The following is a 14,730-nucleotide window of genomic DNA, read 5'->3' on the forward strand; positions in this document are numbered from 1 at the left end:
CTCGCCGATAATATCGAGTCGATATCACGGTTGGAGAGAAATATCGGTATCGGCCATTGGAGGTAAAAAAATATCGGCCATTTTCGTGACGTCACAACATGGTGGCAGTGAGTCAGAGAAGATGTGAAGTCGGTAAATTATAAAAATAAATGGTCAAGCTGCATATAGTGCATACTGCATACAGGGCAGTAGGCGTGCCTATGTGAAAAATATTATAGATCACTAACCACCGTTATGCCCCACTGACTTCGTGGGAATCCCCCTGCAGTGATCGATCACCAAAGACAGAGAGCAGCGGGTAACCCTAAAAGGAGGGAACGCGGAAACTGCGGAAAACGCGGAACTCGCGGAAATGGCCCCTAAAACGCGGAAACTGCGGAAAATGCGGGAAACCTCGATTCCTAAAGCGCTGAAACAGAGGAAAACGCGGAACAGTCGGTCATTGACCTCTATTGATCACAAAGTAGGCACTAAAACGAGGAAACAGCGGAAAAGGCGGAACGCGGGACAGTCGATCATTGACATTTGTAGATCTCACAGAGGAACTCTTAAGTCTAAAACGACGAAACAGCGGGACACCAATTTTAGATTAGGGTTAGGTTAGGGTTAGGGGAGGTGGGATATTAGGGTTAGGGGTTAGGGTTAGCTTAGGATTAGGTTAGGGTATGGCGCGCTATGGCACGCTAACTTGGTATGGACTATACGCCTCCTTCCCTCTAGGGTCCGCAACCGAGAGTCGACGAATACGTTGGCCAGCACTTTATTGTACAACATAAACTCGAACAGACTAAGGATAAAACATTGGATAAAATAAACAGCGTTGGTCGTGAAGCGTCGGTAGATCGTCAGATAAAAAGCCGGCGTGCATCTAACGAAGATCTTCTTTAAATAGTCGGAATGCAGACACCGTCGCGCACAATGATCAGCAATGATTGGTAATCGTTCGTCCGACGTCGAGAGGGTATGTGCGGTACACCAATCCGCCATAAGGGTCCCCCCGCTTGGAAAAGCTTTAGGTACCGGATGAGAGCGATTCAGATCGAGGAAAAAAATCATTAGAACGGAGTGAAATAGCATAGCAACCAAGCATGTATAATACACACATCGAATAACAACACATGTTCAGTACATACCGAAGGGTTATAAACAGTGAGACACAACAGAGCGGTAAAATAAAATTCAAATCTGCATTTCAAACACTGGTGCGAGTACGAAATTTTGCAAGTGACTGGGTGTTCTGACAACACGACCACTATTCGTAATCGTTGTAGTTTGAGATTCGGGAAGGGTTGCGTTTTGAGCGGTATCATTAGATTGGCAGTTTTCAAAACATTGCAAGGGCAACCGACCCGGAATCAAACGATCAGTTGAGGCGTCATAAGGACCTTTACTACTCTCGATAGTAAAACACTTCGGAGTGCGCTTCAACACTTTGTGCGGACCAGTATAAACGGGGTCAAGTGATCGTCGTGAGCCGTCAATCCTTAGAAAAACGTGGGTGCAAGTGGTTAAATTATTGGGAACTTGTGATTTTGGGTTACAGTGGAAATTAGTGGAGGTTTGACCAATGGTCGAAAAGAATCGTCTCATATTGCTCACGAAGGTGGGATTGTCGGTGCTATTCCTACACGGAACGGGATCAACTAATTGACCAGGCAAGCGTAATGAAGTACCATAAGTCAATTCGGAAGACGAGTACCCTAAATCCTCTTTTATTGCACAACGCAACCCCAAGAGTACTAAGCCTAAATTATGATACCAGTCGGAGGGGCTCTCCTTTGTGCGCAACGCGTCTTTCAACGTGCGGTTAAATCTTTCGACCATTGAATTTTGCTCAGGTTTACGGGCTAGGGTCGTAATATGATGAATTCCGAGCAATTGCATAAGTTGGGACCATTCGCTAGACGTAAATTGGCTACCTCGATCAGTTATAAGTTTCCAGGGTGCGCCGAATCTAGATATATAGCCGAGGTTAAAAGCGTCAATGACTGTCTGGGTGCGCATATCACACATAGGGATACACTCCGGCCAACGAGAAAATCTATCAATGCACATCAATAAATATGAAAAACCGCAACTGTTAGGCAAAGAAAGGATATCAACATTTACGGTATGAAAACGTTCAGAGGCCACTGGAAGGTTGGTTATTGGCGTTCGAGTATGTCGGGTTATCTTCGAGCGCTGACACGGAAGACACTGTCGAACAAACTCGGTTATGTGCCGCTTCATATGAGGCCATACGTACCGGTCCGTTATCAGCTTCGTAGTCGCTCTAATGCTAGGATGAGAAATGTTGTGAAGTCCGTTGAGCACTGCGTCGCGCAAAGAATGCGGTACGAACGGGCGATGTTTGCCAGGCAGCGACCTGTCGAAAATAACGGGGCCAAATGACCCTTCAACTGTTACCTCCACAAGATCCAAAGAATGTTCGTCGGAGTTAGACAGTAGATCTCGCAATTCGTCGTCGTCTTTCTGGGCGTCAAACAGCATCTGTGGAGAGATCGGTACGGTATCCGGGAAAACCACATTGACTTCTAATCTTGAAAGAGTGTCGGCGGCAGTGTTCAGCGACCCCTTGATGTGGCGGACGTCGCTCGTAAACTCCGTGATAAACCTTAATTGTCTTGATTGGCGCGCAATGAGTCTTTCAGTAGGGTTCTGCAACGCTTTGACAAGACCATCATTATCTGTGACTAGTTGAAATTTCCTGCCCTTCAATTGAACGTGAAAATGTTTAATAGCAGAATACGCTCCCAAGAGCTCGCGATCGAATGCTGAATACGTTCGTTGGGTACGATTAAGGGTCTTCGAATAAAACCCAAGAGGTGACCATATACCTTTGTGTTGCTGTTGCAGAACTGCACCCATTCCTACTTCACTTGCATCCACGACTAGAGAGAGGTCCGAGTCATGAATAGGATGGACAAGTAATGCATTACCCGATAGATCAGATTTGATGCGGTCGAATGCTGACAATGCGGAGTCCGACCATACAATACGTCTGCGTTTGTTGGATGATTGATTTGCTATATCGTAGAGCGGCTTCAATATAGTTGCGCAGTCTTTCACAAATCGATGATAGTAACACACAAGTCCAAGAAAGGATCGTAGTTGCTTTACGTTATCTGGGCGAGGGTAATTTGTTATCACATCAACCTTTGCAGGCAGGGGACGGATTCCTTCGAGACCAACTAAATGTCCAAGGAATTCTATCTCCTTTTTACCAAATTCGCACTTGTCAACGTTAATAACGAGACCAAATTCACGTAGTTTCGAAAACAGTGTTCTGAGCGTCGTCAAATGTTCCTGTTCAGTGAGGGTGGCAATTAAAATGTCATCTAAAAACACGAAAATATGTTCGATTCCGGATGTAACCTCAGAGATAAAACGGCTAAAAGTGCTGCATGAATTCGTCAAGCCGAACGGCATGGTAGTTGGTTGAAACAGTCCTTCAGGGCAAACAAACGCGGCCTTCTCTTGGTCCTGTGGATGGAGAGGAATCTGACGGTACGCTTTCTGTAAATCAATCTTGCTGAATATGCTGCAACCGTGCAATTCGTTAGTGAAGTCTCGTAAAAAGGGGACTGCCCATCGATCTTTGATTGTTTGATTGTTTAACTTACGGTAATCGACGCAAATCCTAATATCGTCTTCACCTTTAGGAACAACGGTAATAGGTGACGCATACGGCGATTTTGAACGGACAATGTCTCCGGACGCTAAAAGCTCGTCCAATCGATCCCTTACCTTTCGTCTCAAATACGGCTGTAATGGGCGACAACGCGAACGAACAGGACCACCAGTAGTTAATATCCGGTGTATAGTGCCATGCTTACCACGTAGGGACGCAATCTTCGGTGTGGTCAAATCTTTGAATTCCTTCAAGATATCGGCATATGGTTGCTTATGGTGGGGTGAGACTAAGTTGAGGCCGAAAACAGACGCAGGTTTCTTCCTACCTCTCACGAGAGTGTTCGAATTTGGGTCCAACATTACGTTATTTCTAATATCGACTACAAAAGAGAACTCCTCCAGGAAATCAGCTCCTATTATCGCAATTTTTGTATCAGCTACGTAGAATACAAAATCATACGTGTGCCCGTTTGAGAGTCGGATCTTGCGAGATTTCGTACCACGAGTCGGGATAGCGGTGCCGTTCGTTGCATACAGGTTTGGTCCACGGTCTTTGTTACGACGATCTTGCCATGTGCTGGGCATGAGTGAAACGGATGCGCCTGTATCTACTAAGAAATGAGTTCCAGAAATTTCGTCCTGTACATGTAATAGAGACACATTATGAGAGTTGTGCAAAACAACCAATGGATCTGTACGACGTGGACGAAATCCTACGCCGTACCTCTGTCTAAAAAAGGACGGGCAGATTCGTAGTGAACACCACCAGGGCGACAATTTCGTGCACGATCACCAAACCGTTCGTGATAATAGCAGAGACCGCATTCCCGGCTTCGCGGAGGGACGTCGGTACGCCAGTCACTACGAGGAACGGGATTTCGATGCCTAGGGTCAGTATGCACGTCTTCAAATCGAGGGTGGTGACGAGTCGTCGCACTAGCGGCAGAGGTTGGCCGTGGATGCACATGGACAGGGAGTGTATCCCGTACAGGCGGTCGAGATTGAAGCTGTCTAACTTCACGATTCAGGCTTGAAATTTATCTTCGCATCTTATACAAGTCAGCGTTACCGGGCCCTTGGTGATTAGTATGATGAGACCCACGGGCGTAGATATTGTCAGCTCGTACAGCCAATTCATCCGCGGTATCAGTTACGTGTGATGATAGAATATTGGCCAAGGAATCAGGCAAGTGGTGCAGGAAGGCTTCCCGGAGGTAGCAATCGACACCAGGCCCTCCATGGGACATTCCCGTCGCACTCCTCAGCTTCTTGAGTATCTCTGACGGTTTCAAACCACGGCAGCGTCCACTACATAGCTCTTGAACACGATCTCGTAGCGGGACAGTGTATTCATCTAGCAGGATTTGGCGTAAAATTACAAAGCAATCGGGGTTCTCGATGCCAGGAAGCCGTATTCGGATAGATTCAAGTTGATTTCCATCAAGGCAGCGCAAAACGTAGTTGTACCGGGCAACATCATCGTCGACACCATAAGACTGGAATCCAGCTTCTGCAGACACAAACCAGGACTCCGGTGCATGCGACCAAAAGTGCACCACAGGCATAGCTCCCCGCAGATGGGCGTTGAAAGGCTGGGCAGCAAGCTCCTGTCGTTCATCTTGCACGGCACGTCGTCGGCGACTTCTTGTAGACATCACGTTGAGCTATAATCGCGTCGTCTTCAAGAATGAATGCGTTTGGATCACGTCAGGCGGTAGATCACGTCAGGCTTTGATCACGTCAGGCTTTGATCACGTCGGGGTCACCAAAAGTATGGCGCGCTATGGCACGCTAACTGGGTATGGACTATACGCCGCGTTCCCTCTAGGGTCCGCAACAGAGAGTCGGCGACTTCTTGTAGACATCACGTCGGGGTCACCAATAATATGGCGCGCTATGGCACGCTAACTTGGTATGGACTATACGCCGCGTTCCCTCTAGGGTCCGCAACCGAGAGTCGGCGAATACGTTGGCCAGCACTTTATTGTACAACATAAACTCGAACAGACTAAGGATAAAACATTGGATAAAATAAACAGCGTTGGTCGTGAAGCGTCGGTAGATCGTCAGATAAAAAGCCGGCGTGCATCTAACGAAGATCTTCTTTAAATAGTCGGAATGCAGACACCGTCGCGCACAATGATCAGCAATGATTTTTTTCCAATAGTCTCCCTCCTGTGTTTGATGACTTTTTCATACCTGCTAAACATGTCCATTCCCATTACACGAGATCTTCGTCTAAAGGAAACGTCTACTTACCCCAACCCAATAGCAACCTAACTAAGAGATCTATCGACTACTCGGGACCTATCATCTGGAATGCATTACCATCACATATCCGTGAATTGCCTTATAATAGATTCAAAAAAGCCCTACTTGATCACCTCTTGTCGTTACACTAACACTGTTGCCCTACCTCGCCCAGACATTGCTTCATTGATCATTTGCTACCATTGTTTAATTTTTTTCTATTTTCCTTTCGTAACTAAACATTTTTTTACAGCCAGACTGTTCTGAGTCAAGTGTACCTGTTTGATGCTGGTGTGATCAGACTAGATGACCTTCACGGTCTTATCGATCATTCCTATCTAATACCGAATACTGTGCACGCATATTTTCTGTACCACCATCACTGCCGTTTGTTATGTATTTTGGTTCGATGAAAATAAAGACTCTCTCTCTCTCTCTCTCTAATCATTCGTCCGACGTCGAGAGGGTATGTGCGGTACACCAATCCGCCATAAGGGTTATGATTAGGGTTAGGTTAGGATTAGGGTTAGGGGAGGTGGGATATGACTCATTCCATTATAATTTAGCAAATTTTCTGACATTTGTAATGCATACCCTCAGAATTGTCCAATATTTACAAATGTTGTTCTTTTTTTAATTCTGGGTGCATTAAAAAAAATTAGATTGAAAAATTTCCAGCGGTTCAAAAGATAATGCAATTCAAAATTATCATGTCACTAGGTGGCGCTGCACGCAAAATTCTCAAAAATCCATATTTTTTGCTGTAATGATGGTGGAGAATCACTTAAAATGTCTAATTATACAATTTTGGGGCCAAGGAATTCAAAAAAATCAACATTTTCGCTCTAAACTCGAAGAAAAAAAAGTTACGGACAAAACAAAATTGGGGGGGAGCGCACTTGAAAATCCATGTAGGCTACCGTTTACAGAAAAAAAAATTATTGCAAAATGTACTCTGAAGCAGTGTGATTGATAAACAATTGGAATTTTAAATTAATCTCTATTCCTCAAGGAAATCACGAAAAAAAATTATCTTTGCTTTAATTGATTGCTTATTATAGTAGTTACGGTGAGCAGATATGCACTGCTGCCCACCACAACTACTATTATAATCAATCACTCAAAGCAAAGATATTTTTTTTTCGTGATTTCCATGAGGAATAGAGATTAATTTAAAAATCCAATTGTTTATCGATCACACTGCTTCAGAGTACATTTTGCAATAATTTTTTTTTCTGTAAACGGTAGCCTACATGGATTTTCAAGTCCGCTCCCCCCCAATTTTGTTTTGTCCGTAACTTTTTTTTCTTCGAGTTTAGAGCGAAAATGTTGATTTTTTTTAATTCCTTGGCCCCAAAATTGTATAATTAGACATTTTAAGTGATTCTCCACCATCATTACAGCAAAAAATATGGATTTTTGAGAATTTTGCGTGCAGCGCCACCTAGTGACATGATAATTTTGAATTGCATTATATTTTTAACCGCTGGAAATTTTTCAATCCAATTTTTTTTAATGTACTCAGAATTCAAAAAAGAACAACATTTGTAAATATTGGACAATTCTGAGGGTATGCATTACAGCCCCTGTTAAGTTATAATGGAATTCGCCATATTAGGGTTAGGGTTAGCTTAGGATTAGGGTTAGGTTAGGATTAGGGGAGGTGGGATATTAGGGTTGAGGGAGGTGGGATATTAAGGTTAGGGGAGGTGGAATATTAGGGTTAGGGGAGGTGGGATATTAGGGTTAGGGGAGGTGGGATATTAGGGTTAGCTTAGGATTAGGGTTAGGGGAGGTGGCATATTAGGGTTGAGGGAGAGGGTGATATTAGGGTTGAGGAAGAGGGGGATGTTAGGGTTGGATATCATGTCCCTAACCCTCTTCTCCAACCCTAATATCACCCCTCTCCCCAACCCTAACATCCCCCTCTCTCCAACCCTAATATCCCACCTCCCCTAACCTAATCATAACCCTAACCTAACCCTAATCCTAAGCTAACCCTAACCCTAATATCCCACCTCCCCTAACCCTAATATCCCACCTCCCCTAACCATAATATTCCACCTCCCCTAACCCTAATCCTAACCTAACCCTAATCATAACCCTAACCTAACCCTAATCCTAAGCTAACCCTTAACCCATAACCCTAATATCCCACCTCCCCTAACCCTAATATCCCACCTCCCCTAACCCTAATCTAAAATTGGTGTCCCGCAGTTTCGTCGTTTTAGACTTTAGAGTTCTCTATGAGATCTACAAATGTCAATGATCGACTGTCCCGCGTTCCGCCTTTTCCGCTGTTTCCTCGTTTTAGTGCCTACTGTGTGATCTATAAAGGTCAATGACCGACTGTTCCGCGTTCCGCGTTTTCCTCTTGTTTCAGCGCTTTAGGAATCGAGGTTTCCCGCTTTTTCCGCAGTTTCCGCGTTTTAGGGGCCGTTTCCGCGAGTTCCGCGTTTTCCGCAGTTTCCGCGTTCCCTCCTTTTAGGGTTACCCGAGAGCAGCTGGATGGATAGTCGTCTGCAGAAGATCTCAATCACTAAGAGAAATGACAACTTCAATCATGCTGGCGTCGCGTCGAAACATTTCTCTGAAGATAGTGCTATTGGTTCGGTACCAACAGCGAGAATTATACCAGTAATGTATGAAGTCGTCTGACTGAGGCCTACGGGGCCACCATGATAGGAAATATGCGAGCATAGAGGGCAAGAAAATCAAGCAACCGTAGAGTAAAGCCAATAATTGCTACGAAAATTTTTGATTCCATGATGGCATTGGCCAATTCTGGCAAACGAGCGTGAAATATTGATCAATTGATTGTTGAAATGCTGGTCATGGTCAAGACCCAAGGGGGATGGGTGGAGCAGTTGCAGACGTGGACAATGTGTGTTGTTTTGCACATTTTCTTCAGCTATTTGTTATTGATGTGCTGAAGGCTCCTGGTGCACTGCCAGAAGAATATCAATATTTGGTGGAACCATTGAAGGAAAGATCCCCTGCAAGGAAGCGGTGGAACCGAAATGAAGAAAGATTTACAATTGCTGTGTCACTGACTATGGTACCAAGTGAAAGACTGCTCACTGTGTTTAGTACTATATACATCATTTATTAAGACCACAGAAGTGCACTCCTTGGAGAAAGGGCCGAGAAATTGTGCTTCGTGAACTGTAATCTGCAACTGCTGGACTGGTGCTTTTGATATATTTTTATAGCTCCTAGATCATTTATTTCATGTTCAAGCATATCAATGGCTGTCAAGTTGTTGAAATGAATGCTCTGAGGTGTTAAATATGGGTCTTGAGCTAGATTCCATATCTTTTGAATATCGGCTGAATATATCGGGGTTATCGGTGAAGGTACTGGATATCGGTCTTATCGGTATCGGCTCAGAAATCCAATATCGGTCGGGCTCTAATCATGATATTGTCAATCCATATGATACTGCATTTTGCGACATTTTAAAATATAGCTATGAAGTTGGAGTTTGTTCTTAGACAACAAAAATCTACCTGCGGCCTCGATAGTATGCTCATCGGAAGCAGTTTATCAACTTGAATCCTTGAAGAAAGCTGAATGTAAATCGGTAGACGCCATCATTTACGAGGTGAGAGACTGAATTGTATTTATGCTTCTTTGCGTGCATCTGGTCTGAATTTAAAGTGCTACTCTTGAATTTCAACGATTTCTGATGCCGGAAAATTATAGTAGTAATACGGGATGTTGTTCACGTGAGGTTCACGTTCGCGTTATGTTTGTGAACCTTAGAAATTAAGAGGTCCACGTACACAAACACGAACCATTCTGTACTGTGAACCTTTTTTCATATATTACAATTATTCATGTCATTATAACATCTTTAGTTGAAATTCTTTGCATTTCAACTTCGGACCACTCTATGCATGGCGCTGGCAGCATAAAAAATCATCACTAAACGAGCATGCACCTTGCTAATCTCAAATATTTTACTTGCTTTGTTACAAAAGTTCGCTCGAAATATTTAGCTTTCCGTTTGTGGATATTTAGTGACTCTCTGCTGTGAGCTTGACCCGTAACAACACAACATTAAGAACGAAATATTCTACATTTGAGAAGTCACCGAATGATGCTTATTCAAATAATCAGTAAAATTTACATTAAGAATAAATCGTTGTCTAATGTGGAAAAAATCTAGCAGGCGTACGGGATCTCTCTTGATTTGATATGTTTATCGTAGCATAAAAACCAAATTCGTGCGATTGGGGTGTATGCTACTGTATAATTTGTTTATGGGGTATTATCGGTTGCAAGCATAGAAACGCTTTTACAGTCTGCCCACTACCAATGTATCAATAGTCAGATGCCGAATACATGGTCCGGTCTGGGCTAGACCGTTAAGGCGTAAGCTTATGTTCAGTTGTTGTTGTTGTTTATTAAACAAAAATATTTGGCGCTTTTCGCCTGATGGACTTTTTTGTTCCCTTGTAAGTCCTCGTCGTAATTGCTGGCAAAGCGACGGAATATATTGATTTTATTATAGCATTTATCGCTCCGGTTGATACATTTGGTGACGTTTAAAAAGACAATATAACGTCACATGACGTCCAAAGGTTTACGTTCGCGTTCGCACAAAACCTTTCAAAAAGGTTCGCGTTCACACGAACCTGAACCTTTCAGGGGTTTGCACCATCCCTCTCAGTAATCAATAATGTTCGCAGAATTCAATTACCAGTATCCATATGTAGTTTTGAGTTCATTCAGACCCATTGTGTGCGAATTATTCTGTCATGTTTCAGCCTTACACCAATTCAACACTCTCGATGCTGGAGTTCGCGACCGCCAATATTGCTGCGCTTGACGATGAAGATGTCCAGGATATCGCCGATTATCTCGTCAACATATCTGATATTGATACCAAGGTTCGTTATTGACTGTACGCTGTCAGCGACAGACATCGAGCATGTCCACTGTCTACATTTAAGACGAAATACAAGCAGATTCTGTTGCATGAATACTATCCTGCTTGAGATTACCCGACCACGACATATCGATTTCGCCTAACGACACATAGGCTACCACATCTTTTTCATTGCTCGATTTTTTAATGTATGAATTGAGGACTATTCCAAGATTTTTTTCGAACTTCTATCTTTTCACTTTATCGGAATCTTGTGATGTTTTGAACTGAAGTAGATTGATTGGTACAACAAGCGTAAATATTAAACAGGCGCCCAGGGTTGTAATGACTCGAGTCACAATTTTCTGATGACTCGACTTGACTCGAGTCATTTTCTCAAAATACGGAAATGACTCGACTCAACACGAATCAATACGTGTATTGACTCGACTTGGACTCGAGTCATTGCGCATGACTCGAGACTCAGACGGCCAACACCGACATTTCATTGTAATTTCAAAGAATAGGTGAGTAACCACCTTATTGGGATTTCGTCTATTGGTACTGGTACTTGAAAATCCGAACAGAAACTATTAAAAGTGAGGAAAATTAATATATTACAAATGCAAACCTTTCGATATCAACAAACGGAGTTATAACAGTGGGTTTAACAAGACTTTACTGGAAACTAGGCGGTCAACACAATGACTTGGACTTGGACTCGAGGTATTATCCCATGACTCGGACTCGAACCTCTGCTCCATGACTTGGACTAGGACTTGACTCGGTGGCGAATTGAAAATGGCTCGACTTGACTCGATTCAAAACTATTAAAGTGAGATTGATTTGGTTACAACCCTGCTTGCGCCCAGTACGTGTTTATTATGCTTCGGCAGTCTATGTAACGGGTGTAATGTTATGTACTCTGTCTTTTAACGCTATTGTTTACTATGCTTAGTTTTCTGAAGAGCAAGTCGGAGAGGCAACGGCTGTTTGCAGTCATCTTGTAGAACATTACAGAGGAGCAGCTGTGGCACGTGAGTATAGGATAAGTATAGTATTAATTGGTAATAGAACGGTAGTCACTGAACTTTTTGATCACTCATTTTTGTTATAAATGACAATGCCTTTCGTTGATAATTCAAGTAGACGTTGAAGGTAAACTATTGACCAAAACGAATTTGGCTGAATTAAATTTCAATGACAATTTCATGTGAGCCCCTTCCAACCCCTTGTTCGAACCCCATCAGCGATTGTCTGATATTACTTTTATAATTTCTGATATTATTCATTTTGAGTGACTACGTCTCCCAATAGAAAATTGTATTAATGTTTTCAATTTTACGCTGCTACAGCTACGGATTTCGGGAAAGAAAAACAAAACTTGGTTCGATCCCTGGCGAAGATATCAAGAAAACTGATCCGTGCTAATTCGTCCAGAACCTCGATATTTACTCCCGACATAAATGTGGAGGTAAATCAAGTAGCGTGTGCTTTGCACATTTGCAGTGTCCGATAGAAAATTAGATGCCAATGGACTGTTTCGATGACAAACTGGCGCTTCTTCGTTTCACGATCATGACAAGCCAGAGTCCCTCATGACACCAACAAATGCTTCCCATGAACACGCAAAAAAAATTCATAAACGTCTAAATAATTTCTATTATTTTTGCCTTTGGAGAGACGGACATAAGGGTTGGAGGAGGGGGGATATTAGGGTTGGGGGAAAGGGGGGATATTAGGGTTGGCGATGGGTTAGGGCAGAGGTCTCAAACACGCAGCCCGCGGGCCGCATGCGGCCCGCCAGAGCATTTTGTGCGGCCCGCGACGGCATTTGGGAATTCCAACTATTGAATAATATATTCAAGGGCCATATATATTTTTGAGGTATAAGAACTTGAATTTCACGCTAAAACTACTATACAAATCACTGAAATCTCAACAAACATCACTATCACATCACTTTTAAAAGCTACCATGCGGCAGAAGATCAGCTAATACGTCACATTTCTAATTCATGATGATAAAACCATAGTTTCCTATAGGGCGTGGACACGGCGACAATGAACGGTTCGCTGCATTTGGGTTACGTCACACTTTCCATTTGACCAAAGGCCACTTTGCAGCTATATTTGACCGGCTTGCCGAGCGCTACATTTGATAAAAGGATATCGATGGAAAGCTGCTGATGTACTGATCACGAAAATATAACTTTCATTCTGCTGATAGTTCTGGAACCCTCCAAAATCAACCTCTAATTTTGTATTGTGATGCAACAATGCTGTCTGGCTCTTTCTTCTTAGCTTCACTCTCGTTTTGCCAGACAGAATGGTTACGTCACACTGCCAAACTCGGATCACAATGCAGAAATTCGATGCTTATTTTGCGGGGTTCCAGCCTGACAATCCCATCAAATGACCGTAAACTTGCCTTTGGTCAAATGGAAAGTATGACGTAACCGAAATGCAGGGAGCCGTTCAATCTCGCTGTGTCCACACCATATAGGACACTATGATAAAACGTGATGACCCGTTGAGGATTCGTGAGTGAAATTTGTGATTTGGTTTGGAGCGACCTTTTCGTAAAATTATTCGATTTCGGATTGGCTGTGTGATTAAATAAATATGACTCGAGTCAACCCGACAGTGTTTCGACGTCATGATGCATCCTCTCGCATGATGTCTATAACTCATTAATTAAAAAGATTATGCCCGGCACAAAAACATTTTATTCAAACATTTGAAAATGTGATTTTTTCCGTGTCAAGCGTGAAAAGTACAATAGTAAATTACATTTCCGCGAAGTTTGTGGAATGCCCGTATCCAAAATCTCGTCAAATAAGGCCTACTTGGAAATTATACATTGAATATCCCTATTATTGATGCTTCGGCCCGCGGCGTCATCAAAAACTAGGAAATTGGCCCGCGAGAACATTTGAGTTTGAGACCTCTGGGTTAGGGTATCCTTAGATTAGGGTTGGGGAGAGGGGGGATATTAGTGTTGGCGGTGGACTCGGGTATCCTAAGATTAGAGTTGGGAGAGGGGATGATATGATATATATAGATGGGCAGTTTCTAAATATATCATGGGAAGCATATGCAACAACATATTGCAGTAGTTATGATATCTCATAGAAGACATTGGTTTGAATTCCTTGTGTTTTACGCAGGTTGTCGACAATTCCGATGCTTCGTCGCCTTATACATTCAACGCAAGCTTTTACGAAAATCGTACTTCATACGTTCCGCTATTTCCGATAATGATCGTCATACCTGTGGATGCACTCAACCAAGTCCGAACTGACATGTCGAGTTTGCGAATCGTATCTGTTGCGTTTCGGACAAGCACTCTTTTTCCTTCTAATAGAACTACGGACTGGGTAAGTGAGAATTGATAGAATTTGCTGCGACTGAGGCTTGGTGATCGTTTAAATGTGCAATTTAAATGCAAGGCGCAGACCTTATGAAGAGAGTTATACTTTCGAAATCAGCGGTTCTCAAACTTTTGATACACGCCCTCCTTCATGATAGTAAAAATTGTCGCGCCCCTTATCGTCATATTAAATGAAGGTTTTGATGTCGGTTTTAATGGGATATACCAGCAGTTGCCAAATATGAGAGAGATAATGAAGATTCTTTGAGTTTGTCGCGTTTTATATCTATGGAGTAATTATGTCCTTTCCATCGAATACTTTCTTCAGACCAAATGTTACATGACAATATCACATCAAGACTAAATATGTTCAACAGGTTATATCCAGCAGTATTGGAAATTCGACGCATGCCGTAGACGGACTATCCTTGAATGATTCTGTCGTTATCAGAAGCAATATGATCGATGAGGAGCCAGGGTTGGCTCGAATCGGCAATTTCAAGGTACGTTTTGTATAGATTATAGCCATAGACGTAGCAATATAAAAAGCCGGGAAGGACTGTGCGGAAATATGAGAAGAGTGAAATATTTTTAAGAATGAT

At 42.9% G+C, this 14,730-nt stretch overlaps 1 protein-coding gene across 1 annotated transcript in view; it reads left to right on the forward strand.

Moving 5' to 3' along the window:
• LOC145435027 (uncharacterized) overlaps positions 1 to 14,730 on the forward strand; it is a 31,636-nt gene that overhangs the window by 10,493 nt on the left and 6,413 nt on the right. The window contains exons 7-12 of the mRNA XM_080312302.1: positions 9,378 to 9,487; positions 10,656 to 10,778; positions 11,715 to 11,793; positions 12,112 to 12,230; positions 13,926 to 14,135; positions 14,506 to 14,631. Of these exons, the coding sequence (XP_080168428.1) occupies positions 9,378 to 9,487; positions 10,656 to 10,778; positions 11,715 to 11,793; positions 12,112 to 12,230; positions 13,926 to 14,135; positions 14,506 to 14,631 (767 nt within the window). The remainder of the gene's footprint in view (positions 1 to 9,377; positions 9,488 to 10,655; positions 10,779 to 11,714; positions 11,794 to 12,111; positions 12,231 to 13,925; positions 14,136 to 14,505; positions 14,632 to 14,730) is intronic.

Source organism: Botryllus schlosseri, chromosome 3 (assembly GCF_051294905.1).
Source record: "Botryllus schlosseri isolate E-star chromosome 3, Bs_hap1, whole genome shotgun sequence".
Classification (NCBI taxonomy): Eukaryota; Metazoa; Chordata; class Ascidiacea; order Stolidobranchia; family Styelidae; genus Botryllus; species Botryllus schlosseri.